Here is a 26,661-nt window from a genome sequence, read left to right as displayed (position 1 = left end):
GTTATGTGTGTGTAGTTATGTGTGTGTAGTTATGATGTGCAGTTATGTGTGTGTAGTTACGATGTGCAGTTATGTGTGTGTAGTTACGATGTGCAGTTATGTGTGTGTAGTTATGATGTGCAGTTATGTGTGTGTAGTTATGTGTGTGTAGTTATGTGTGTGCAGTTATGATGTGCAGTTATGTGTGTGTAGTTATGATGTGCAGTTATGTGTGTGTAGTTATGTGTGTGTAGTTATGTGTGTGTAGTTATGATGTGCAGTTATGTGTGTGTAGTTACGATGTGCAGTTATGTGTGTGTAGTTACGATGTGCAGTTATGTGTGTGTAGTTACGATGTGCAGTTATGTGTGTGTAGTTATGATGTGCAGTTATGTGTGTGTAGTTACGATGTGCAGTTATGTGTGTGTAGTTACGATGTGCAGTTATGTGTGTGTAGTTACGATGTGCAGTTATGTGTGTGTAGTTATGATGTGCAGTTATGTGTGTGTAGTTACGATGTGCAGTTATGTGTGTGTAGTTACGATGTGCAGTTATGTGTGTGTAGTTACGATGTGCAGTTATGTGTGTGTAGTTATGATGTGCAGTTATGTGTGTGTAGTTATGATGTGCAGTTATGTGTGTGTAGTTACGATGTGCAGTTATGTATGTGTAGTTACGATGTGCAGTTATGTGTGTGTAGTTATGATGTGCAGTTATCGGTGTGTAGTTACGATGTGCAGTTATGTGTGTGTAGTTACGATGTGCAGTTATGTGTGTGTAGTTATGATGTGCAGTTATGTGTGTGTAGTTATGATGTGCAGTTATCGGTGTGTAGTTATGATGTGCAGTTATGTGTGTGTAGTTATGATGTGCAGTTATGTGTGTGTAGTTATGATGTGCAGTTATGTGTGTGTAGTTATGATGTGCAGTTATGTGTGTGTAGTTACGATGTGCAGTTATGTGTGTAGTTACGATGTGCAGTTATGTGTGTGTAGTTATGATGTGCAGTTATGTGTGTGTAGTTATGATGTGCAGTTATCGGTGTGTAGTTACGATGTGCAGTTATGTGTGTGTAGTTACGATGTGCAGTTATGTGTGTGTAGTTACGATGTGCAGTTATGTGTGTGTAGTTATGATGTGCAGTTATGTGTGTGTAGTTACGATGTGCAGTTATGTGTGTGTAGTTATGATGTGCAGTTATGTGTGTGTAGTTACGATGTGCAGTTATGTGTGTGTAGTTATGATGTGCAGTTATCGGTGTGTAGTTATGATGTGCAGTTATGTGTGTGTAGTTACGATGTGCAGTTATGTGTGTGTAGTTATGATGTGCAGTTATGTGTGTGTAGTTACGATGTGCAGTTATGTGTGTGTAGTTATGATGTGCAGTTATGTGTGTGTAGTTATGATGTGCAGTTATGTGTGTGTAGTTACGATGTGCAGTTATGTGTGTGTAGTTATGATGTGCAGTTATGTGTGTGTAGTTATGATGTGCAGTTATGTGTGTGTAGTTATGATGTGCAGTTATCGGTGTGTAGTTACGATGTGCAGTTATGTGTGTGTAGTTACGATGTGCAGTTATGTGTGTGTAGTTATGATGTGCAGTTATGTGTGTGTAGTTATGATGTGCAGTTATCGGTGTGTAGTTACGATGTGCAGTTATGTGTGTGTAGTTACGATGTGCAGTTGTGTGTGTGTAGTTATGATGTGCAGTTATGTGTGTGTAGTTATGATGTGCAGTTATCGGTGTGTAGTTACGATGTGCAGTTATGTGTGTGTAGTTACGATGTGCAGTTATGTGTGTGTAGTTATGATGTGCAGTTATGTGTGTGTAGTTATGATGTGCAGTTATCGGTGTGTAGTTACGATGTGCAGTTATGTGTGTGTAGTTATGATGTGCAGTTATGTGTGTGTAGTTATGATGTGCAGTTATGTGTGTGTAGTTATGATGTGCAGTTATGTGTGTGTAGTTATGATGTGCAGTTATCGGTGTGTAGTTACGATGTGCAGTTATGTGTGTGTAGTTACGATGTGCAGTTATGTGTGTGTAGTTATGATGTGCAGTTATGTGTGTGTAGTTATGATGTGCAGTTATGTGTGTAGTTACGATGTGCAGTTATGTGTGTGTAGTTATGATGTGCAGTTATGTGTGTGTAGTTACGATGTGCAGTTATGTGTGTGTAGTTATGATGTGCAGTTATGTGTGTGTAGTTACGATGTGCAGTTATGTGTGTGTCGGACTTCAACCTAAAAGGCCGCTTCCCTCAGCTTACTGCTTGGCTACTTTTCTGACCCTTGTGCTACGGGGGACACCAGTGTTTCACTTAGACTGACTCCCATAGCGGTTGTTTAATGTTGCAGTGAGCTGCAGGAAACTGCCATTTCACTTTGGTACACAGTCAGTGAAAATACATTTTAATTACTAATAATGAGACGTTGGGTACATGTACAATTATGGCATCACCAAGCTGAAAACTTCAACCCGTAAATTGGAATAGTGATGAAATCTGAAAAAGGAAAATCAGCATAAAATCTATTCTCACCACCACTCATATTCTCTAAAGGTACAATACGTTATATCTGATTATGTGGCGCAATCATTGTGCACACAGTTAAAATAAAGACAGCAAAAATGGTCATCACTTTGCTATTATATCCTTTTCCTGTACCCCCCCCCCCCCATTTTGCACTGAAGCTCTAATGTACAATTCATTATTTATAAGCTTAGCTTGAGTCATCCTGTGAAAGCCTGAGGGCATGCTGAAAGCAGAGTCCCCAACCTAATGCACTAACGGGGTCATTTGCAGTCAGCGCACAGTGTGCACTCTTCCACCAAGGGAACATAAAACGTGGCCGTGTGACCACACAGGAAAGGAAATTAGAGAAGAGAGTCTGCTGGATTGACTGCAGTATCAGAGAACCAGTACAATATTATATAAACAGTTGCAACATAACATTCTTCTGAAATGCAAACTGTACAAAACAAAGCTTATGAAATGATTAAGTGATGATAATATTAATGAAGAATTAAGATCAGGGTCATCATAACGTTTAGTATCCCATGATCAGAACAGAGAAAACTTTTAGTGCTTTTGCCCGATGAAGCTCAGTTCAAAGAACTCCGTCTTGCTCATGAATTCCACTCTGACTTCATTTTTCTCCGAAGAATCCTTTGTTTTGACATCATCTGACAAACAACTAGACAAATGTATAAAAAAAGTTTCTTTCTGATATTGAAAGGTGAGCATTATAAGACTTATCTTGTTATTTCACTCATTTTACAGGATTCTATCAGTTCAGAGTTTGAGAAGGCTGTTCAGAATGAAATTATAACTTGGTCAGATTTAAAACTTATTTCCAAACATTTCATGCAGGTCCCACGTTCACCCCTCCCTGGCGTCACGGTTCCCACGGCAACAGTACCTGTTTGATTACTTCCCAGTTTTGTTCCCTCGTGCATCCTTGTTCTGGTTTCAATCTGTCTCACCCCTTGTTTGTATCTTCGCCTGTCGTTATGCTCACCTGCGCCTTGTTAGTCTCTGGGTTTATCTGTGCGAAGTCTCATTTCTGAGCCGTGGATTATCGTTGTTTGTTATACTGGGTTGTTTTCCATTCTCCTGTTTCCCTGTCTGTATTGTTTACATCGTGGACCACGCTTTTAGACTATCCTGCTCTCTATTACACTACACCTGCCCCTGCGCTCTGTTAAACTACACCTGCCCCTGCTCTCTATTAAACTACACCTGCCCCTGCGCTCTATTAAACTACACCTGCCCCTGCGCTCTGTTAAACTACACCTGCCCCTGCTCTCTATTAAACTACATCTGCCCCTGCGCTCTATTAAACTACACCTGCCCCTGCGCTCTATTAAACTACACCTGCCCCTGCTCTCTATTACACTACACCTGCCCTACTGCGTTCTGTTTCTGTTGGTGCTCAGAACCTGACAGTGGTTTTAAACTCAAAATTAAAATTAATCATTTTTGTGGGCTTTATATAGCCCAGCAGTCGTGTATTTGTTGCTATTGACAAGGACAAGGCTAAATAAAATCTGAATGCCATGAAATTAAAATATCGAACATAAGAAATGAATCTCATTAAACAAAACACAAATGAAAATGGCCAAGACCCGTTTTAACGAGTGATTTTAATGAATGACTCTGCAGTTAAACTCTAGAAACATTTGCTTTGACAGTGTCCTCTGGGACGATGCTCTTTATAATTCAGGTTGTCATTAGAACAGAGCAGTGGGGTACCCTAGAGCGGACTTTAATATGACTTGATATGAACTCCTTGCTGTGATGAAATTACCAACACTCCAACCACATGCTGTCCTAGCTGTTGGCCTTCCATCAGCAGATAGCTGGAAAAGGAATACACCCAACTAATGTTCAGTGGGGCGCCTTTAAGACAGATATCCATAAATCAGAAACAGAATCATTGCACACATGTATGGCATATACCATAGCAGACTACAGTATAGACTGGACATGTACAAGAGGACTAATGAAGTATTTAAAATATATAAATTATATTTAACTAATATAAGACACAAGAAAAATAAATAGAAGAAAGAGAGAGTAGTTACACAAAAGAGCTGAGTGAAAAGAAAAAAAACATTATGTGAATATATACATATCTGTAGATCTGAGCAAAATATAGGAAATAGACTCATTTACATGATATTACAAGAAGATGTGAACATTTCTACAGTTTTACAGTCCAAAGGTGCATAACTGTGCAGAGGTGATATAGCTACTGCTTTGGCCACAGTACTGGAGGTTTGGGAGGTCCAGAGTGCTAGAGGTTCTCTACATTTAATGAATGCTACAGCTTTGGAGGAGAAGCTATTTGCATTAAAATACACACAACTGTGCAACTGAGAACCCAGAAGTGGAATTAATATCAAATGTGTAATGATGTTTCTTAATGAGATAAAAAAAATTGTGTCATTGAGTTACATATATGATATGTAAGTCTATAACAGACTTGCCCTTTACATAGTGAAAATATACTAGTTCAGCAAGTGAAACAGACTGCCTTAGTATTTCTAAGTGGCTATTTGTTTATAGGTAACTAAATTGGCATCCTAGTTACTAAAGTGTGTACTAAATGTGTTCAGTGTTGTCGATATGCTCAGAAAAGGCCTTTTGCCCAATTAATGATGTTTGTACATAATGAATATCTGTTACAAGTACAATCATACGGTTGCTCATTATGTAAGCATATTTGTACTATGACTAAGCCTCATACTTTGGAATATATTAGATGTGTGTAATGTGGCCCTGAAGTAATGTTGTTAAGAAAAAAAAAAATCATGTTAATTATGGTAAATAATGCATTTCACTAATCGTGACCTAATTCAAACCAAATTGAGTGCACAGTGCCAGAAGCATATATGCAAACTCCTAAAGAGACCATTCGGGTCATCTAGAGGATTTATCCCAGTAATACCACATATCTAGAGACCTTAAGGAGCATGCTCACATAATTTGGTATCTAAAATGCTACTGTAAATTGTGACTCATTTTAAAAGACACTGGAATATCTGTGTTTATGCTGGCTGCTGACAGTACAAGTGAACCCTCACCATGAGACAGCCACCAAGTTTGCTCAAAAGGTTTCCTCCATTAAAATCCAGTCCAAATTAGATTTTCAGTCCATTTTTCAGTTTCCATTCCATTTATAGCTGTGCATTGCACAACCTCGCAGAATGCTTTAGTACCTAGTAGACTTTAAACACACCAATAAATCTCCATAGGCTGTGATCATGGTTACAATTCATAGGAAACAGCAGTTGGAATAAGGTATGGAGTAAAACAAATTGTCCTTTAAATATATTCAAGTGATACACTTATTTCCAAGTATGATGCAAGTAAACATGATAGAAACCTGATATGCGACAAAAGTATGTCAAAATTCAGTACTGCACGAGAAGCTCGTATACCTCATGCTTGGGAAACTCAACATTTACATTCACATTTGAATCAGTAAAAATGATTTATGCATTCTGCTAACAGCAAGAGCAAAAACAGCAAAGTCCATCTATTACAATCTTCACTGTCCCTCATTAATGTTAATAATATAAGCTAGCACCATTATTTGTGAGTTCCTGAGCCAAATGTATTAGTAACGGGTTTGTTAGTGATCATATGGCACCTGAGGGAAAAAAACGTTGCACAATTGAACAACAGGAGCTATGATGAGAGTACAAATTATTGACTCATTACATTTCTGCAACATATTTATGGTATTAGCTTTGTATTCTTAAGAACATCTTATGAAACTGTAAATTGCTAAATGTCTCAAAAATTCAGCTCACATGAGGTTCCTGTGAGATACATAACAGAACTGTCTCAGTAATGATAAAGGTATTCTGAAATATTTTAGTCAGCATTTTGGACAATGTTTTTTGCATGTCAGTAACTGCTATTATTATATAATACTACTAGTTATATTTGTACCATCATATTCATAATACTGCTCCAATATGTGATGAATGGCCCAACCCACGTTGCCAGCCATTTACAGAAAACGTAGCCAGCGTTTTAGATGCTTGTTAATTAGAGGAGTTTGTGAGTGCTGCAGTGCGCGATCTCCCCACCACTCTCAGCAGTCATGGAGAAATACACTGTCTGGGGCATGTTTTTGGTCCCCAGCAACCAAATCCAATCCGTGCAAAGTCGTTTATAAATGCAGGTTGCTGCATTAGAAAATATCCTGACCCAACCTGTTAAATACTCCAGAGTACTACAATGCTGCCAAAGTAATCAAGTTTCTGCCACATGTGGCATCACCTAGTCTGGGGGAAAAAAAATCTCACCTTCTAAACCAAGCCACACAAGCCATATCCTTATTTTAACTTGGAATTAGTTTTATTTGTCTTTGGAAAAAAAGATCCATCATCACCCAACAGTGTTTTCTGCATAAATGTGATGACATCTCTGTTCATATGGTTGTCTTTACATGGTGATTTGACAACCAATTACAAGATACTGAAATCTCTCTAATGCATTTTATCGATCAAGTGGTGGTGTAAAATAAATTAACTTCCTTAACCAGTCATCTTGTACTCACAGCATGTTCTGCTTACTTCCTGTGCTGTCCTGTACAAACAATATTGCAGGTAAATATTAAAATACACCTCTTGAGGCTTTGGTATATCAGTTGACAAGAGTGATTGCCCTGAGTCACCTGATAAATGTGTCAGCAGGTCTTTATAGCCCATTTCCTCCTAATCAATTTTTAGCCATGATTATTTCTATGTACATGATTGTACACATAATTTGATTTTGAATTACAAACTGCACAGAGGCATATGAATAAGAGATGATGCATAATTGAACTGAGCAAAATGAAAGCACTACAGCACCTGCTGCCCTACTGGTGTTTATTGTTGCTCTGAGCTAGGTCATTCTCACTGGCACATTCAGCTAAGTTGAATTTATGGGAGCTCTTAAGGAGACGGTGCACATCATCTCTCTCCACTAGTGTGAGCAGAGCTTTGTTTCTCCTTGGGGAGAAGACAGGAGGCAGAGTATTGGTCTGGGTTTTGTTCTGCAGTGTGGTCAGCTTGAAATGAGAAATCCTGATCTAAGCAACTAAGAAGTGCATCCATGCACCGTTCTGTATTCATGTGCCAGGCAAACTGCGTAATTACATGGGCTTTCTCACATGTCAATACATTGACTTAAGATGAAATTGATTTAGGCTTTTTTTCCCTTTCCTTTAGCTGTACAAAATTAGTTACTAGGGGTCGAATAAAAGAAGCATTTAAGCAGAGACACTTTCGCATGGATCGCCAGGATTGGAGTGGGCGAAGGTGGCCAGGGTGTACTGTGCTGAGCCTGTCTTCCTCTGACACCGGCAGAGCAGCTGCCTGGCATTTCAGAAGCTGCCTGCTGTGACCAGTCGGCCTAAGCCCGTTACTACACGGGGCTAGCCACCCGAGCACATCTCAGCCCGAGAGCCATCAGAGAGCCCACACATATCCACATCACAGCGGCCGAGACACAGCCCAAAGCCCCACAGCAGACACATATCCACATCACAGCGGCCGAGACACAGCCCAAAGCCCCACAGCAGACACATATCCACATCACAGCGGCCGAGACACAGCCCAAAGCCCCACAGCAGACACATATCCACATCACAGTGGTGGGCAAGACAGTCAAAAGGATGAGAATTAGCATACTGAGAACCATCCCAACATGATATAAATGTTTGGAAGCAAGTTAAATAATTTTTAAAAACGAATCAGCTGAATGTAAGAGCTATGAACATTTTAATTACAAAGTGCATCTAACGTTTACCTTAAATCATTCCAAGTATTTTAAAACTGTTTTTGGCAGGAAAAAAGGCATAAAATGTAAAAATCTAAAATCTAAACCAAGGAAATGCTGTACATGCTCCCCTCCAAAGGTGCAGTTTAGCTGCACTTATGTGTAGGACCCTCAGGTGTGCACTCACCCTCAGTTTAGTATTGTTTACAATTCAACAACAACAATTGTACCAATACTTTAAATCAACAGATAAAACACTGCCAGTTAAACTTCACTGCATTGTTTTCAACTTGCTCATGCATCAAGGTTATGTTTTGAATCACTGACGCTTCATATTTTTATCAGGCCTATCTTTCTTTTCAATTAGCATTAATGATTTTAATTTCATTAGCAAGAAATTACAGTTTCCAAGTGACCAGTCTAGTTTCTGTGTATTCAAACAATACTGCTCTGAGGCAGAGACACCTTCAGCCATGATGAAACGATATCACATTGGAAAAGATATCCTAAAAGAGATCACTTTTTTCAAATTACCCAATGTTCTAATACATTCTAGGGCCACTGTGTGTCACAATCCCTTGGAGTCATTCTAATTTTTTGCCCTATACAGGGATGTGCAAGAAAGTAGACGATGAGAAAATGTTCTACTACTGATACCTCTGGTGCTTCCAACAGAAAAGGCATTAGGCACAAAGTTAATGCAGAGGGAGCAATCAAGCGTGCAGAGCAAATCCCAACAAGATTGCCAATGACTAACAATTGTTGTTTGCAAATGAAGCTTTTTACCCTTTGAAAAATGACGCAAAAATAAGGAACCTTAAGCATGCTGGAGAACGCTCAGTGTCCATTCCCAGTCATCGAATTACAAAATCATTTAATGGCAGTCTACAGTAATATATTCATTGTCTGTGCGCTTGTTGTCATGTGACCTCATTTACTGGCATTACAAACATTGATTTGGAATTACACTGCTGGACATGGCTGATGCTAATGCAGGCAGACAGCCCACCAGAGAGTGCACACTGAGACTGAACAGTGTGTACTGAAGTGCTGCCTTTACAGTGATCTTTACACCTATTCAGTAAGAGAACACACCACTCCTTTAAAATGACATCAACCTTCAAAATGTACAGAGCACAATCAGTGGTGACATGCAAAGGGTTAACAAAACAATGCTGTTATCTCTACTACATTAGTGTATAAAGCTGTCTCCTATAATTATTTAATGGATAATCCATTCCATTATGTAGCTCCAACAAACGTAGTACTGATTTCAAGGCAATGCAATAAATGGACATTGCATTTTCAACTGTTAAGGAAATTTTACATTCATTTTACTTAAAATCATTTGATACCATGGCCACCAGAGTGATACCAATAGGAAGAACATGATTCATATTGGTCACATTCTCATCCATGCACTAATATAGTATCTATATTCAAACCTTCAAATACATTTTAAACTTGTAGTAAAGTTACTATATGTGATAAATAAATAACAGGTATAAATCAAAAATACACCTATAAAAAACTTGAGGTCATAAGCTTTCTTTTTTCATAAAGGAATGGTTTTACTGAACAAAATGTTCCCAGGAAACTTTGCACTTATTGTTAAAAACAAGGCAGGTTTATTTGTATAATAGTAAGTGAATTTCCATTTGAATGGATGTCATAACAAATAAAGGCAATCTAATTTAACAAATTACACAGACAACAATTTACATTTTAATATCTTTACTGAAAAAAGGTTTGAACAGTCATGGTCATCAATGGAAAAAATATGTGAACAAATAGGATAATGACTTCTGAAATCAGGATAGTTTTAGGTGTTCAGCTAATCAGGCCAGCTGTGGTTTCAGTCTTGTCCAGCCACATTAAACCCCACAACTGTGGATACATGCTTTTAACAGCAGGGCTGGGTTAAGTGCAGTATGGCCCTATCAAAAGAGAACATCAGAAGACCTGGGCCTGAACAAGATTAGAATTTACCACAACAGAAACTCCTACTCCGGTGCAAAGTACATTTGCTGTGGTTAGATAAGAAAAAAGGTAGAAAATGTTGTATACAGATATGTTCTGGAAAAAAACATTGCATACCATCACCAAGTCCTCATCCCATGTGCAAATCAAGTTGGAGGGAGCATAATGATGTGAGGTTTCTTTGTTGTAGAAGGAACATCTACAGAATGTAAGAGCATACATCTGTAATCTAAGTCTTGCCTAGATAGAGATACATCAGACCTACTGAAATGCTAAGGTGTGATCTGAGGCCATAAGCAAGACAACCCAAAAATACTGAAAGTCCTGCACTGAAGAATGGGCCAAAATGCCTCAATCATTCCACAGGACTGTAACTAAATTAAGTGTTTGTGGAAGATATTGCCATTAAGTTATTGCCCATATTTAGTTTGCAATACGTTATATGACTGTATATAGGTTGCGTATGTTATATGCCTGATTGCACAACCAATTTTGGGTTTTTAAGTGACATTTTGCTATGACATTTTTAGCTTCTAACAATTATTCCAAATGCTTAAACAAGAATGATCAAACCTTCTTAAATAAGCAATCTATTGCTGAAACAAAATTTTTTAGATTAATTTAAATTATAGATGTTCTTTAAATACAAACTAATGGGAAAAGCATTTTAGAGTTTGTATATTAAGGCAAAATCTTCCGCTTCAAAGGGAAAAGCTGAATAAATTCTGATATTTGATTTGAGATTTGCATATGTTTCCATTTATCTCATTGATACTAGGAAACATTTCTGTTTGATCACAAACCAGAGATATTTTATAGAAAAGAATAGTATTTCTGAGTTCAACTCTCAGAATGAAATTAATGCAATTACATTTTAATTGGCTTTACCTACTAACCCTGGATAATATACACGTGCATCATAAGGATATGTAAATAATATTTAATAGCGTCTGATTGATCGGTGTAGTGCTCTAGCACGTGCAGACGGAATCTAGCACGTGCAGACGGAGTAGGGCGAATGCAGCTTCAGTAGAGAACACGCTTACTCCTCAGACAGAATCCAAAGTACATGAGCGAAGGTCGTATATCCAGAAAAGCAGTCCATGAAGCAACCAAGGCAGACAGGGAACAGGCAGAGAGAGAACGATCCAAAAACCAGGCAAAGATCAACTAACCAGATAAACTGACAAAGGCAGAAATGAGTAGACGAGACTTTGCAACGACTGAACACAAACAATCTAGATACAGACTAATACAAGTCTATGGGTACAATAACAGGGAGGTAAGAAACTAGTAAGGGGCAGAAGCAAAAGAAACCAAAACAAGGAAACCAGAGGAACCAAAACCAGGAAGTAAATAAACGGGCATTGCCGTGGGAACCGCGACGCCAGGGAGGGGCGAACGTGACAATTAGGCAGTAACTGTCCAGGTAGATGTTCACCTCTTTGATATCTGGCATTTCCTCATAGGCCAAAGATTACAATGGGAGAGGGAAATGTGTCGGAGCACTGACGGAGTACCGGGAGGACTGGGCAAGAGTGGCGCTTCGCAACTCTGACGGAGCACTTGCGTATGAAACATGCAGTGGAACAGTTCGCTCATGAAACCCACAATATGTACCTGCTGACAATACCCCATGATATCACATCATCATGTCACCCAATCTTAAGGTCAATTATTAATCAGATTCATATTAATCAGTAAACATGTGGTTAAGCATACCATTTTTTTCATAATTACACCAATATTACACAGTTATTATACACAATAATAAATATATTATATTAAAGAAAGCTTTTTATATAATATCAAAGACCCAAAATAGGCTACTCATTAGCTTAAAGTTACCCTTTAAATTATTTTTTGCCTACACAGTGGGGCTGCTAATGCAATTTTTTGTAACACAGACAATATTCCTCCTTCATATAATTATGGTATTATCAAGTTCAGTCTTTATACAACAACTGACACAAAAGCAGCTGAAATTCACTCACACTCTCTGGTCTGTCCTCAGTATGGTAGTCAGTCATTCTTTTTCATCACTGAGGACTGTTCAGGCTTGTGATGTCTTTAACTCTCAAAGTACTGAGAAAAAAAAAAAAAAGCAAAACAGCATAACCTGTTAAAAACCTGTTGAGCATGTCACAATTTGCTTTAGGTAATGTTTCACAAATCTGTGTAGGCTCACAAAATACAGTGAGAGTTTAACACAGCATAACGAAGGCAACAGTTCCATATTTATGCATTCACCAATAGATTAAAAACCCAGGGCCCCAACATAGGGTTAGGAGGATAGCCTGGGCTTTCATTGTAGCTTCCTGGGTCACAAAAAGTCAGAAATAATAAGTGGGTTGGGCGTGAAATGGTGGGGAATTTGCTAAAAATCCCTCTGTCAGTGCAGCTCCTGTATTGGAAGTCTCTGATTCAGGTTTGCCAGGTGGCCCTACAGCGCCGCCCTGACACCACCCGCACACATGCGGATTATGCTTTTCAAAGAGATGCAAGCTCCTGTAATTTCTTACCAATTTCTAGACGTTTTTGAAATCATATGCCTTGAGAGAACAGATCTGCAGAGCCAATTCCAAATATAGCCCTGGATAATGTTAGAAGAAGAAGCAATACTCTTTCTGATACAATGCTGAGTATTTGCACTGAATTAGCTTCGTTTAAATACAGAGGCTCCCAAGACAAGTGTCAAGCAATGGATGGTTAATATGAAAAAGAAGGCATTGAGAAAGATTAGACAGTGTCTGTGGAAGCTTTACAATAGCTCACAGGCAGAAATTACTATTATTATTGCCTCTCACACAAGAGAACCTTGGCTATGGTGAGAGACAACAGTAGGACAAAAAACAACTCAGTTAACATCATGATGTGTCATAAGTTAAGTCATAATGATGGAGCTTTCTGATCGGATCAAAGCTTGTGATATAATTTTAAATTCATGTAGGTGGGGTCAGAAAGTGTCGAAAATCTGACATAATGAGTCAAGTCAAGACCAGCACTTTTTTTAACTGCATTTACGCTCAGTTAATGGAGAGAAGACGCAGTTTGCACACCAATTTGTGACTCACCATTGACATTTTCTGAAATGATGAGCTGGTTGAGTTTGCTGAGCCCTCCCACAGTCACTCTTTAAAGGGACCCTAAGCTCTAAAAGGCTCTCTAAATCTCTTCAGGAAAAAAAACAACAACAACTGATTATTCTGGGCACGGATGTAAATAATGCGCAATAATCCAGTCTGGTGGCTGCATACCAGGATATTAGGTTGAACATGAGACAGGAAGCAAAATGAAAACAGAAAAGCTGTTTCACATTTCAGGATACAAAAGCAGAATACATGAGGGTGAAACAGGCTTTCTCTCACTAAGGTCTGCATGAGTCTTCCCTGACACCATCATTCATCACTCATGCACACATCGCTGTCCTTGTACAGCCTATGATAAAAGCCTTTCAGGTTTTTGAAGCAAAATGGATGAAAATGGAAGTACAACCTGAAAGGATCTAGAAAAAAAAAATAGCCTATAGTACAATCACTATAGTATGTGATTAAAAGATAGTTCACTGTTTATTAGCACAAAGTTTTCCAACCAGTGTCCAACATCTACCTGCACTGCATAAGATATTTTTACTCAGATAAGTTACAGGGCCTGAAATGGGGGGAAATTGCCCCCTCTTATGCTTCACATGGTGCTTAACTAAAGGTCTTACATAACGTGTCTCCGCTCAGCGTGCTGGAAGGACACCATCTCTTTGAGGAATTTAACCAGACGACCACATTTCGAATTGGCCGATTCGTTGTCTGCTATAAAGTAGCACATTCGTTTCCTGCTCCCACTGCAAGTACGCGACTTCAGCAGCAATGCACCGACACATTGCTGGATGAGCTTTCCTCGTGCTGTATGAGAAACGCCAACGGAGCGGTGACGTAACGGGCACGTTTTGTAACGTCGCTGGTAAAAGACGACACGGTACGTTTAGCACTTCGATTTTAAGAAGATCTCGTTTCACCGTAGTTAAGTTCCAGCCATAAGCCATATTCTAAGCCTGACACCTGTCCTTTGGACTGCTTCGTAACCTCGGTAACGTTACGGTACTTTTGAGATCCGGTTCCATTTCAGATGCTGCAGATGTTCGTTTTAGCCAGTGATGCGGGTTGGCACGCCTGCAAGTCCATATCGTGGAAGCCTGTGCGTTTGCGTTAGCGAGAGATGCTGCACAGTAGGTGGTCCCCCTGGCCAGGAATGTCGCCCGGGGCGGAAGTCGTCCATCCGGCCCGCATTCCACACTGGTGTACGCTGGTTGAACATTATTGGACATCGCCGTAAACGTGTGCAGGCATTTACGGCATTAGACGATCCAGAGTTGTGGAAAGAGATTAAATGATGTGCAATAACCGCACACACACACAAAGATGGAACTGATATTTCTATGTTGAGTTTTGACAAATTATGACTCCTGGATAACAGTAAAATAGATTCTTCAGTACAAGTTGCTTTGGTCTCTGGCCATAGCACAAAATAATATTCTATCACCAATGCAGGAAAAGTCATTGCTCTTTGTACAAATAGATAGACAGACAGACAGATCGATCAGATTTTTAGTCCCAGAGAGAAATTCATGAGAATGATATCATATATTGGATATTGGTAAGGGCTATAAACAAGAAATGTTATGCACCTTAAATTTGTGAAGTGTAATATAATAAGAAGCTTTTTTTTTTTTTTTTTAGGAAATGACTCTTGGTACGTGGTCAAATTTAATAGCTACTAGAGATCACGAGTCTGCACTTCACTATTCTAATTGGAAGGAGAGACGCAGATTGTGAAATCCTCCCATTTTACCAGACAAACATGAGCTTGGTCACATGTTCAAGTTTCCTCCAAATTAAGGTACTAAGCAAAAGCTAATTGTTCGTGAGTTTGAAAAGACAGAAAAATCAGGCTACCTTAACTGATTAGTAGCAAAAGTAGAAAGAAGGCACAGATCTAGGATACTGACAACTGACAGTATCTTAGTTATTCCATTAGGAACAGAAAAATACTTGCCAAATATTCACTAACAAGTCAGTAAAGAACACCATGCCTCAAATAAAACAGTTTTACAATCACAAAACATCATTCATGTCATTCAACAAATTACATCAATTGTATTTCTGCATGATGAATAAGATAACTTGCATTAAGAATGATATGGAAGAATGCTACCAAGTAAAATTACAGTCAACAGCCTGCAATGTGAACTCGATCTGTCTAGTCTAATTATGATCAGTCTATCCTTTGATGAATTGCCAAGCTGTGTTCAGAGTTATCAAGATTCTTAAAACTATAATACATATGAAATAGTAAAAATAAATAGTCTATTTTAAACTGTGTTCAAGATCTGTTAGCTGGTTTTTTTTTTTTACTCCTAACCTATTAAAATGATTAGACCCCATCACATATAAATTAGCATAGAACCGCCCATTTCATAGCTCTGGTAGCTTTAGTACTGAGAATGTAACAGTTTTCTGCTTCAGTTCCTTTCTTTTCCTTCCTCTGTACTTCCCACTTCTCTTAACATCATACTGTACAGGAAGCGGACGCCCAATCATCACAGTATAACACCAAGTCAGTTCAACTGCAGGGATCTCAATCTGTCCATAAATAAGTGTGAATCAATTTCTCCTGCATTGGCACCAATGAAGGTTGACAGGTGCACTGGAGGCAACAGCGGGACAACCGCCCAAAGGTACTCTGGCTTTGCAGATGTTCACAATTATTCGTTCATTATCCTTGCTGACCGATTCTTCTCTACAGTGCTCTAGTTTTGTATTTTGCTGTGCCCTGGTCATTACTGGTAATATTAGGTGGTACCTGCAGCCCGTACAGGTTGCACAGGTAGTCAAGTTCCTCATCAAGCAAGCAACAGGACCAGCATCTGCCCCTTTGTGTGAGGAGGAACAAAAGCAGAACCAGAGCCCTACAAATGACCTCCAGTGGGCTACTGGTGTGCATGATTCTGACCAGACTGTCAGAAACCAACTGCGTGAGGGTGGCATTCGCCAGAAAATGCCAGAATTGGCAGCTCCATCACCAGCACCCTGAGCAGGTTCACACTAGGCACATTTGGTAGACATAAAAGTGTCTGGAGAGGCCGTGGTGAACATTATGCTGTCTGCGACATTATCCAGCATGACGGGTTTGGCGGTAGCTCAGTGATGGTCTGGGGAGGCATATCTCTGGAGGGCTGCACAAACCTCCATGTGATAGCCAACGGTTCCCGAACTGCTGTTAGGCACCGGGATGAACTCAGAGCCAGTGTCAGATCTTAAGATGGTGCTGTGGGTCCCGGATTTCTCTTGCTGCAGGACGATGCCACGCCTCATGTGGCCAGAGTGTGTGAGCAGTTCCTGGATGACAAAGGCATTGATGCCACTCACAGCCCTCACATTCCCAAACCTGAATCCAGTTGAGAACTTCTGGAATGTACCAGTGCATCTGATGTTGCCAAATAGCACCACAGACTGACCAGGAGCTCACGGATGCCCTGGTCCAGACCTGGAAGGAGATGCCTCAGGACACCATTCACCATCTCAACAGGAGCCATGCCCAGACGTTGTCAGGACTGCATACAGGCACGTGGGAGCAAGTCACACTACTGAGTCACGTTATGGATTGCCTTGATGCAATTCACACAATATGGATCATTCTGTGATTAATCGTTGTTATATCATTTTGTTCTCAACAAAGTACACAATTTATATGTAAAGATTTTCAACTTTGCAAGTTTTCATTCATCGAAATCTGATGTGATTCAAGTGTTCTTAAATTTTTTTTTTTTGGAGCAATGTGTATGCAGTCAGTAAGTCCATTGAGCCAACTATTGACGTATCTTCACGTCAAGCCAAGAGCCTTGGGGCCAAAACAAGACGTACGAGATTCTTTGACATGCAGGGAATACAGTTCAATGAAAAGTTACGAATAAGAAAGACATTTTAAAGTATAGTCTGGGACAACCAAAGATCCATGAAATAAAACACATTAAGTAAAACTGTTGTATTTTGCTTGTTATACATGTTAATTGTTCATTGTTAGTAACTCCACTTGCCAGTTTTACAAGCTACAGCAGAAATGCTTCAAGCTCAAAACTGCTGTTGGGCTATACTAGTCATTTCCCAGTATATATTGTGTATTGTATTGCCCATGTCCAGTATATAGCTTATTCATTATGTAGTACATTCTATTGAATGGCTTTAACATAATTAGAATAATCGCAGACGTGAACATATTCTTCAATGGTAAAATACTAAAAGGTAAATGGCTTTAAATCAGTTTATGTTTTCTAACATATGCTTTAGTGTCTCTAAACACTAAGAAAATATTGATACTACAGTCTTGCAGTGGCAGTCTGCCAAAGTGATATAAGCACAAACACAGCCAGTTTCTGGAACGCTACAGGAATGCCTGTAAATATCACCAGTGCTATCTACCTAGAAAGGTTAAATAAATGGACTATATCTACATCAGTATGTGCAAGGGTAAGTCAAGGCCTTCAGGTTGCAATTAAAGATTTGGCACTGTTAAAATCCAGCTTTGGCCACTGAATGCTCATGTAGGCAATGGTCTAAATTTGGAGGCCAGATGCATCTTCAGAGTAATCTTCTTGATAGCAGTACGTAAGATTTATCAGTAATCTAACAGACATGATAAACTTGTTAATACAAGCATATTAATACATGTCATAATGTCATAACTTGTTAATGCATGCATGTTAATACATGTCATAATGGCACGCACTTTTAACAAAAAGTAACATTATAGCATTTCATAAGTAGTTATCAACATTGTACTTTAAGTTTGTAACAATCTACACTTTTTAAGCAATGGTGTATAGAAATCTATTCAGTAACTTCACAATTTAACCAAGTTTTTTTTTTTTTTTTTTTGATAGCCACACATGTGGAGGTGAAATACTTTATCAAATGCAGACAAATTTTACAGGCATGAAAGCAGGTCAGAGCATAGCCAACGCCTTGGGCAAGCAGTAAAACAGGGAATGGGTGTGGGGAAAACGACTGAAGTCACTGCAGCTCACCTTCCACACTCCACAAAGAAGAATCTTCTCAACTAGTTATCTTGATTTGGACTGGGGTATGTGAGAGTGAGCGTTCATAAGATCTTCAAAAGTTAAAGATACCGTATTTAAAGATGTATAACTAATCTGAGTAATCTTAAATGTAACATCCCTCAAAGTTCAGTGCTATATACACCATAATCATTTATAATGATTATGATAACAATAATAACAATAATAATAACAAGCTTTATTTGTATAGCGCTTTCTTAAACAGTCCATAAAGTGCTTTAAGGAGCTCCATCACCTCAGGAAGGTATTTGCCCAAATGAAAAAGAAAAACGTTAAGTAATTTGAAAAACCCAGTGAAAAATAATTAAGAGAGACATTAAAGGAATTAACAATTATATAAATATAAAAATAAAGACAATTTAAATGATTCATTCATTCACTTACGAACTGGTACCTGTCCTAATAATTTTGCAACTTGATCCCTAACAGTTTTGGTTGAATTTGGCCTTGAGACAGGTATCAGTATGAGAACCAACATAGGCTTAAAGTAGTGTAGCGCCTCTATCCAAAAATGTAGCTTGAAAGACTACTCTTACATGTTCTGGAAAAAGGCAACAGCGTCGAAACTAGAAAGACTACTGGAAGCTCAGAAAAAGCTGGGCACAGTCCCTCTGTCCGAGGCATGCATCTACACCTCATGTAAGCATCTAGAGAATCTAGAGGTCGCTGCTAACCATGTAGTAGCAATGTCCTTACATGGCAAGACTTACTCCGTGTGATTTACATGAGCACGCCGTCTTAACACTACGGACGGCTTTACATCTGTTTGACAATATTTTGAATTCCTTATATTAGCAACTGCTTAAGAGGACCAAGTTCCATCACTGAGACCCAAGTCTGAATATCAATAAAACCACAGTCATTGGTAGCTGAAAGTCTAAGACAGCACATTATGCCCTGCTGTCTGTATATACCTTTACAGGACTGGACAGCTGTCTGCCAAGCAAGCTCTGCTTTCCTACAATACTGCACATGCAGCATCTTAAAATAACAATTTGAGAGGTTCGCTTTACAGGGGATCCACATTCAGAGACTTACTCTAATCTGGCCAATAAAAACCTGGAGGCTGGTGCTAAAAGGATATGCCAGTGCCCCTTAAAGCACTAAATGATAGCAATATTCCATAAGTACTTGAGCAGCTCATCTGTCCATAGTATAATGATGATGATAATTGGGTCAGATGTTCTATAACAACTCTATAACCCAAGCTCCACTTGAGACCAGCAGCCACTCTGGAATGTGATATTGTTGGATATCAACATGCAGTGACTCAATGAATCCACAGACACTTTCTGGACCATAAGAGTATTCCCTAATGGTTTTAGTGAACTATAGCACCTCGTTCCCAGTGCTTTCAACTGGAGTCGTTGCAACTGGTTCCAACTCCAACTCTACCTTAAGCATATGCATGTTGTCAGCCTCAATAACGCCACTGAGACAAATGTGCACAAACTAAAAATTTCAACCATGATATTCAATCTCAATAGCTAACTTACATTTTTATTTACTTATTGAGTCAGCTTGTTCCAACACTCCAATTCACATGTAAAAATTGAGCAAAGGCTCTCAAGCCTTAGTTTTTAAAGATCCATGACTGGCTTTCGACAATAAGTAAATAAAGCAAGACTAACAGGGGGACAAGCTCCTGTAAAGTATTTACTGTTTAAAATATAGTTCAAGTTTCAAGTTTTACAACAGTAAGGAACTGGAATAATTTACTGTGCACTAAGACGAGAAGGAAACACGCTGGTTAAACAAATACCATGGAAGCCTGCTTCACTGTTACAGAGCAACAGCATGAATCCTAGTAGTCATTAAACATGGAGAGCAAAGACACTCACCTGTTTGCCTTGGACTGACTTACAACCACAACAGTCCCAGAAACCGTAAAGAAATACATAACCTTTCATCAACAAAAGATGATAGAGTAATCTAAACACTCGGTCGCATTACTCCTGTGCTTTTCGGGTAGCTCCAAAGACGTACGCTAAGATGAGTCTGAGCGTCCAAGCAACCAAACTATTGTAGTGTCACTGCCCCCCTTCAAACCAGAAGAGCTGGTTCTAACTACTGAGAAGAGCAGAGCCCATAAGCCACAGAGTATGCCACAAAACAGTGTATTTTGTTTGGCTCATTTATCTTCTAATCAGCTCTAATCCCACACACTGCTTATTCACACCATTGTTTGTGTAATTACAGTAGCGCCACACCTTGCTGGGGTTTAACCATACTTATCTGGCTTCAAGGCATGGCCATGGCATTTGTTTTAAAAATGAAATTAAGCAATTAGAGATGAAAATAAAAGAGGTAAGACCGAATTTTAGATCAATTTCACATCATCACAACATTATGGCAAGTCTTGAACTCTAAAAGGCAACCCAAGTTTACCCAGACTCTGTGGTTCTTTGTAGGGCTGAAAGTTCGAATGTCTATCACCATTATTCAAAGTTATGTAAATCTTTCACATCAGTATGCAAAACTTCCCAAAGGCTGCACAATGAAGTGCAATTTCCTTCACTATATACCAGAACTGAAACCCAGTCAATAGCAGTGCCCTGCAGTGAACATGCAGTCATAAAATAAATGTTAATATTTAAAGCCACCACTTCACACACATATTAGATATAACTTACAGTATCTTATTTCTACAAAAACAATCCCAAAATAACAAACCGCCAGAAGTTGCCAGTCTGCAATCCTTTCACTCCCATAGACAAGATAACAAATGCAAAAATACCCTGCCTTATTGAAGTGTCCACTCCACTGCCTTTGTATACTTATACTGCATCATACAAAAAACACAAACCCACAAGCTATGAGCTTTGTAATGATGAAATGCAGTAACGCATTTTGCTAAATTTGAATACATTGTTATTTGTACTGGGGTAGTTTAATTTGGCTCAGTTTAAATTCTGGAGAAGAGTGTATAATTTGGTCTTAAGAAAATATTACATGCTAACAAAGACTGGAGGAACATCCTGTGTGAGATAAGTAGGGGTGATGTGAGCTAAAATTCATATCAGTATTTTATAATATCCAAACAATAAAAATACATCATGACATACGAGAAGTAAAACAGATAGAATTGAGTATGTATTTATTGGTAATATTAAGAACTTTTATATGCCCCTTAAAATAGTTTTCATCTTTTTAAAGATTGATAAGTGAGCAATTGCAATTTAAGCAAAAAAAATCAATGCAAGAATAAAACATAAACAGAGGTATTTAAATTAATCAAATATTTTAAATCAACTCCATTACTCAGGAAAATGAATTAGTCATGTTTTAACTTCTGACTCTTCACGTCATACGGAGTTGCGTCATGATGGCTTGGAGATGTGCCAGAACGTATTTCAGGCCAAGCAGCGCTGCTAGTGCTGCATGTACTGCAGCAGCGTCCTTAGCGTTCCTCACACTCAAAGACATGCGTGGTGGTGAAGTGGGACTGCCGGGGTTCTCAGATCCAGTTCTTCACCAAGAGCTCATCCATGTGCGTTGGCTTGTTCTCTCCTCGCTAGGGATCTGGCAAAAGTGCAAGCGTGTTCATTTTTCCACTCATGTAACATGTATTTTGTGCATCAATGTAAGGACCCACCTGCACCATCTTTGCAAATAGTTCAGTTTAAGTCTCAGCTGTGGGCCTTTTTTGTTTCTGGTAACTATGGACAGTGAGAGGTTTTACATCCATGTTTATGTTGTCTAACGTGCAGGGCTGTTTCTGATTTTGGACTTCTCACAGTATCCGCAGTATGGCAAAATCTATATTATGGCACTAAATCACACCAGTATTTCAGTCCTTACATAATAGAAAATTAAATTAAAAACAAAGATTATTTTTATTAGAATGGACTTTGGATGTGCAAAATGAATAAGCATAGCCTATGTGCTGAAACTAATTTATCGTCCTGCTACTTTTGGTTGCAAGTGCTTTTCAACATACCTTAAACTGCATAATTTATTCCCTATCTGCCTTTTTTCAAATCTATACTGATTCAGTTTCCCCTTTATTTTTCCAGGATTTCTAATATCACTAAAGTGATATTTACACATTTCCTTTCTACACGCTCTTCTTTAATACAAAGCATAGCACAAAAGGTCAGCTATGAGATCCACTACTGGGCAAAAAGATCAATTATCTTTGAGGCTCAGAGGCTATAAACCAGTAATTTAAAAAAAAATAATAATAATAATAAATAAATTTTAAAAAAGACATCTGATTGAAAAGATCACTTGACTTGATTCATCTAAGAGTGTATTAAACTGACCAAACATACCATGCCGTCTGGACATCAGCCACAGCTCTGTGGTATTTGTAGGTGCAGGAGCTCGGGTGTGAATGGACTTCTCCAGCACATCCCATAAACGCTTGATTTATTCACAAAACGCTCCACAATGCTCTTCAAACCAATTCTGGACAACTTGGGCCAAGTGGCACGACACTATCCTGCTGGAATATCCCATCATTGTTGAGGCCCCTGAAGTCCATGGAGGGCTGCAAATGGTCACTAAGCAGTGAAGTGTAGTGGGCACCAGTCAACGAAATGTGTAGGTGGACCAGTGGATCCAACCCATGAGAACACAAACACACCAGTATGGAACCACCACAAGCTTGCATGGTGCCTTGTTAACAACTGGGGTTCATGGGGTCAATGACACACACAGCATCTAGCATTTAAATATACCATGAGCCTAAAACAAATGGTACCGTGACTCATGAACCCACTATCCAGTTAGAAACCTCATGAACACTGTGCTGTCCACTTAAATGGTGGGTGGTAATGTCTTCTATGATGTATTCCTGTACACACAACACTGCGGCCCAAGGAAGGTTCAATGTCCACACAACGTCTGAAGCTGAAAGTCCCTCTGAGACACTCCATCACGCCTCCTTTGAACTCCAACAATTCACGTCGCCTTGCCATGAGCATGCTGGCCAGTGTTCAGCCTCACGAACACCTCACATTTCTAGAGGTGTATGTGTATTCTGTCCGACAATGTTTAGACGAGCGGCTCGAAAGGACAGCACACACTAGCATTAGCAAAGAGGAAAATTACCCTAACACTTAATCCAAGTGGAATTATTAAACACCAAATCATTTTTACAAAAAAAGGGGCTTTTTAAATATAATCGGCATTTTATTTTTGTAATAATAATTCTGGAGCAGCATCTAGCATTTACATATTGTCATACACACACCAACACTAACCTAGCTAACTGCTAAGATATCGTGCTAGAAGGATGAGGGGGCCATTTCTAGGTACAGATGCAGCTAAGCGGTTTAATTTTCCTCAAAAAAAAAAACAATATTAAGTTTCTCAAGAACGCACAGACTTTCGTTTAGACTTGCTGGTCCGTAAAATAGCTTCTCATTCCTGTACTCCACTAGTGGAGCTGCTAGGTTAATGTATTCCTGCGGATTTGTAAGGCGGTAGCTCTGTAGCTAGGCTAGGCTAAACTAAGCTAAGATATCGTATTAGCTTCATTCGGGGTCATTCATAAGCTCTTAAATATGTGACACAACCGCACCTGGTGTACAGGTGAACCACCATGTACCTCCTATCTTAGCCCTTGGCCAAGGTATCAGCTTTCGCATGTTAAAATGTTTATATTCACTCACCACCAGTCATGCAGTTCCGAGCTGATTTCTTTGTCTTGTTGACATAAACAATTAAGGGCCAAATTAGGAATCATCTTAATTGACAGTTCTACCTGCTTCCAATTAGCCAGGCCTTTAACAGGTGAGACTACTTAACAAGAGACTAACTGTCGAAAATGCTAAATGTTTTACATGACAGAAACATGATCACAGCAAAGCATCGAGAGTTCATGAATCAGATCTTGTGGAAATAGAAGGACGACCATTCTTTGCAGTGTCCACAGAAAAGCCTCAGTGGCTGGATACACCAGCGGGTCACAATGGGAAAAGAGAAAACACCACCACGGCCATGGAGATCCAAGTCTGCCTTTTGTGCCTTTCTCCCGTTTCAATTTGCCTTACATCTGTTTCTGTGCCTTAAAATAGCCCATTTCAATATCACACAAAGGCTTCCCACCGTAGGTTGCAACTTCCATTCACAGCACCCCCCAACAGTAACCCAATAATAAGTATGGGTAGTGTAACTTTCTCCTCCTGTTCAACTCGTTTGTGAGGAGATGCAACTACATCATATCGGGCAGCAGAGAAATGTGTCTTTCAAAACCTAATTTCGAGTTAGAAGGTTATTCAACAAGCACGCTAAAAGAGACGTAATTACTCTTGAAATCTGCATGCACAAATCTGATTAAGCGTAATGGGCTATGGGTGATTACGTCCTGTTCATCTCATCTGTAACATGGATCAAAGACTGGAGAAGGAAACTCTCCTAATACATACCAGCCTGGCGTAGATATTGTGTACAGATGTTTCGAACGACAACAGTATGCGGTGACACTTTAACCATATTTCTGCCAAGTCGCCAGTATTTTAAAGATAGACAGCCTGAAGGAAGACCCATTTTCGACAGCGTTATATAGCCTCATATCATAAGTGTACGAGTTACTGTTTGGTGCTGTTGTAATGTCTTTAGACAGGCTCTTGTCATAGGGTTGAATAATGTTTCCATGCCTGACATCGTTTCTGTTCAGGGTATCATTAATAATGACTAAACACTGCCCTCTGGAGGACAAATGGTAATTTACACCCCTATTGAGCAACAGTTTTCTGAGCTAATATATGGTGTACTCAGAAAGGCTTGTCAGGCTATACAATGAAACTGGAGACTAAGTCATAATATGTGATAAGTATCGGGTGTGTATAAAGGCCCAAAATGGCTGTAATGTTTGAATTATGTGGTGATAAACTGTGAATTTGTATATATATATATATATATATATATATATATATGGTTCATCTCATGCTATTCTAGATTAAATAAGTCAGTTGAAAAAATCATGAAATCTGATTTAGAGGAGGTATTTGAAATTGTTTTAAAAACTTGCTAGACCACTAATGAGGGAGTATTTTTCCACTTCACACTGTCAGTAGTTTAAAAAAGGTTGCATAGATATTTAGAGTCATTTGAATGTGCAGACAGTTAAGGATGCAAAAGAAGCTGGGACATAATAAAATCCTAAAATTATACTGTACAATAAAAACTCTGTACAAGTTGGGGGACAAGCAGCTGGTTTGGCAGAACCAGGAAAGGGAATAACATGAAAAGTTGATCACGAGTTACCTGGCAGCATACTGGAGCTTCATGACATGAATTTCAAAATAAATGATATGGTTATTATTACATCTTCATACATTATGATTTCAATATATCTTACGCTCTACTCTTGAATGCACTTGTAAGCCTTGGCTGACATGTCATGTGACATGGATAAAAACATGGTCTGTACTAGCTAGACCAAATCATTAATTTTTGGATATACTATGAATTATTAAAGCACCCACAAACACTCATCTGGTACATGTCTAATTAGTCATCCTTTAGAAAGCTTATTTGTAGATTGCAATTCTAGATTGCCAACATTACAAAAGCAATTAATAAACACTATATTGTGAAATGTACTGTGGAGCCCTGCGTTGTGTAGCCGTGGGGAAGATCATTTCAGAACCCCCTCTAGGGTGAACACTCACTGTTACTCTAAGGAGCCAGGACAAAGGAGGTGCTTCTGCCTTGAGGATGTGTTCTTCAGAAAAGAAACTGCTTGCATGGCAACCGTAGTTATGCTGTGATCCTTTAACCGTCAGTGGTGATGAAAGCTTCAGGCTGAGTGAATGCCCTTCCAGGTCAGAGTTCATTGCTTTGTGCATAAAAAATTTGTGTCAGAGGAGTCCAGAGTGAGATGAAGGTCACTCATGGCTGAGGCAAGCACGCAGGTGTAGACCTCTGTGTGACTTGCAGAATAGAATTGCTTTTAATGGTTTTGAAGAGAAAGCCATTTTGCATATTACTGTAAATCAAGGCCAGCTGGCGTAGCACATGAATGCACCAACAAACTATACTATAGCCTCTGTTACCATACTTAGCATTAGACCATTTTAGACAATTTTAATACCATGTAGACAAATCAAGCCGTACATTCTGCAGTCATATTTTTCAGTTATGTCTGTATGTGATCTTAACGGAAGTTTAGGAAGTTGGTCTGTATTTGGACTGTTAAAACTATATTTACTAACAGACTGTAACATCAAGTTACAAAAAAATCTAAATGTGGTACAATGATGCTGTAAAAAAAAAAAAAGGACATAAATACATGAAGAACTGTACTTGACCACTTGTGGTCTAAAGAACAGGTGAGATGTTGAG

At 39.0% G+C, this 26,661-nt stretch overlaps 1 protein-coding gene across 5 annotated transcripts in view; it reads right to left on the bottom strand.

Moving 5' to 3' along the window:
• Window positions 1-20,355, bottom strand: part of LOC113584247 (3',5'-cyclic-AMP phosphodiesterase 4D-like) — a 126,352-nt gene extending 105,997 nt beyond the window's left edge. Inside the window, exons 1-3 of one of the 5 annotated variants that reach the window (XM_081702578.1) lie at window positions 13,951-14,526; window positions 13,313-13,411; window positions 12,233-12,323 (exon numbers count right to left, since the gene is read on the bottom strand). In XM_081702578.1, coding sequence (XP_081558704.1) covers window positions 12,233-12,268 — 36 coding nt within the window. In that variant the 5' untranslated portion in view covers window positions 12,269-12,323; window positions 13,313-13,411; window positions 13,951-14,526. Of the gene's footprint in view, window positions 1-12,232; window positions 12,324-13,312; window positions 13,412-13,950; window positions 14,527-20,207 lie in introns of those variants that run through there. The other 4 variants (XM_081702577.1, XM_081702579.1, XM_081702581.1 and 1 more) reach the window with 4 other exon arrangements.
• Between the last annotated feature and the right edge of the window lie 6,306 nt (window positions 20,356-26,661).

This window comes from Electrophorus electricus, chromosome 19 (assembly GCF_041902795.1).
Source record: "Electrophorus electricus isolate QZ-2024a chromosome 19, ASM4190279v1, whole genome shotgun sequence".
NCBI lineage: Eukaryota > Metazoa > Chordata > Actinopteri > Gymnotiformes > Gymnotidae > Electrophorus > Electrophorus electricus.
The sequence above is the reverse complement of the archived record's forward strand: the minus strand, read 5'-3'. Positions and strand labels throughout refer to the sequence as shown.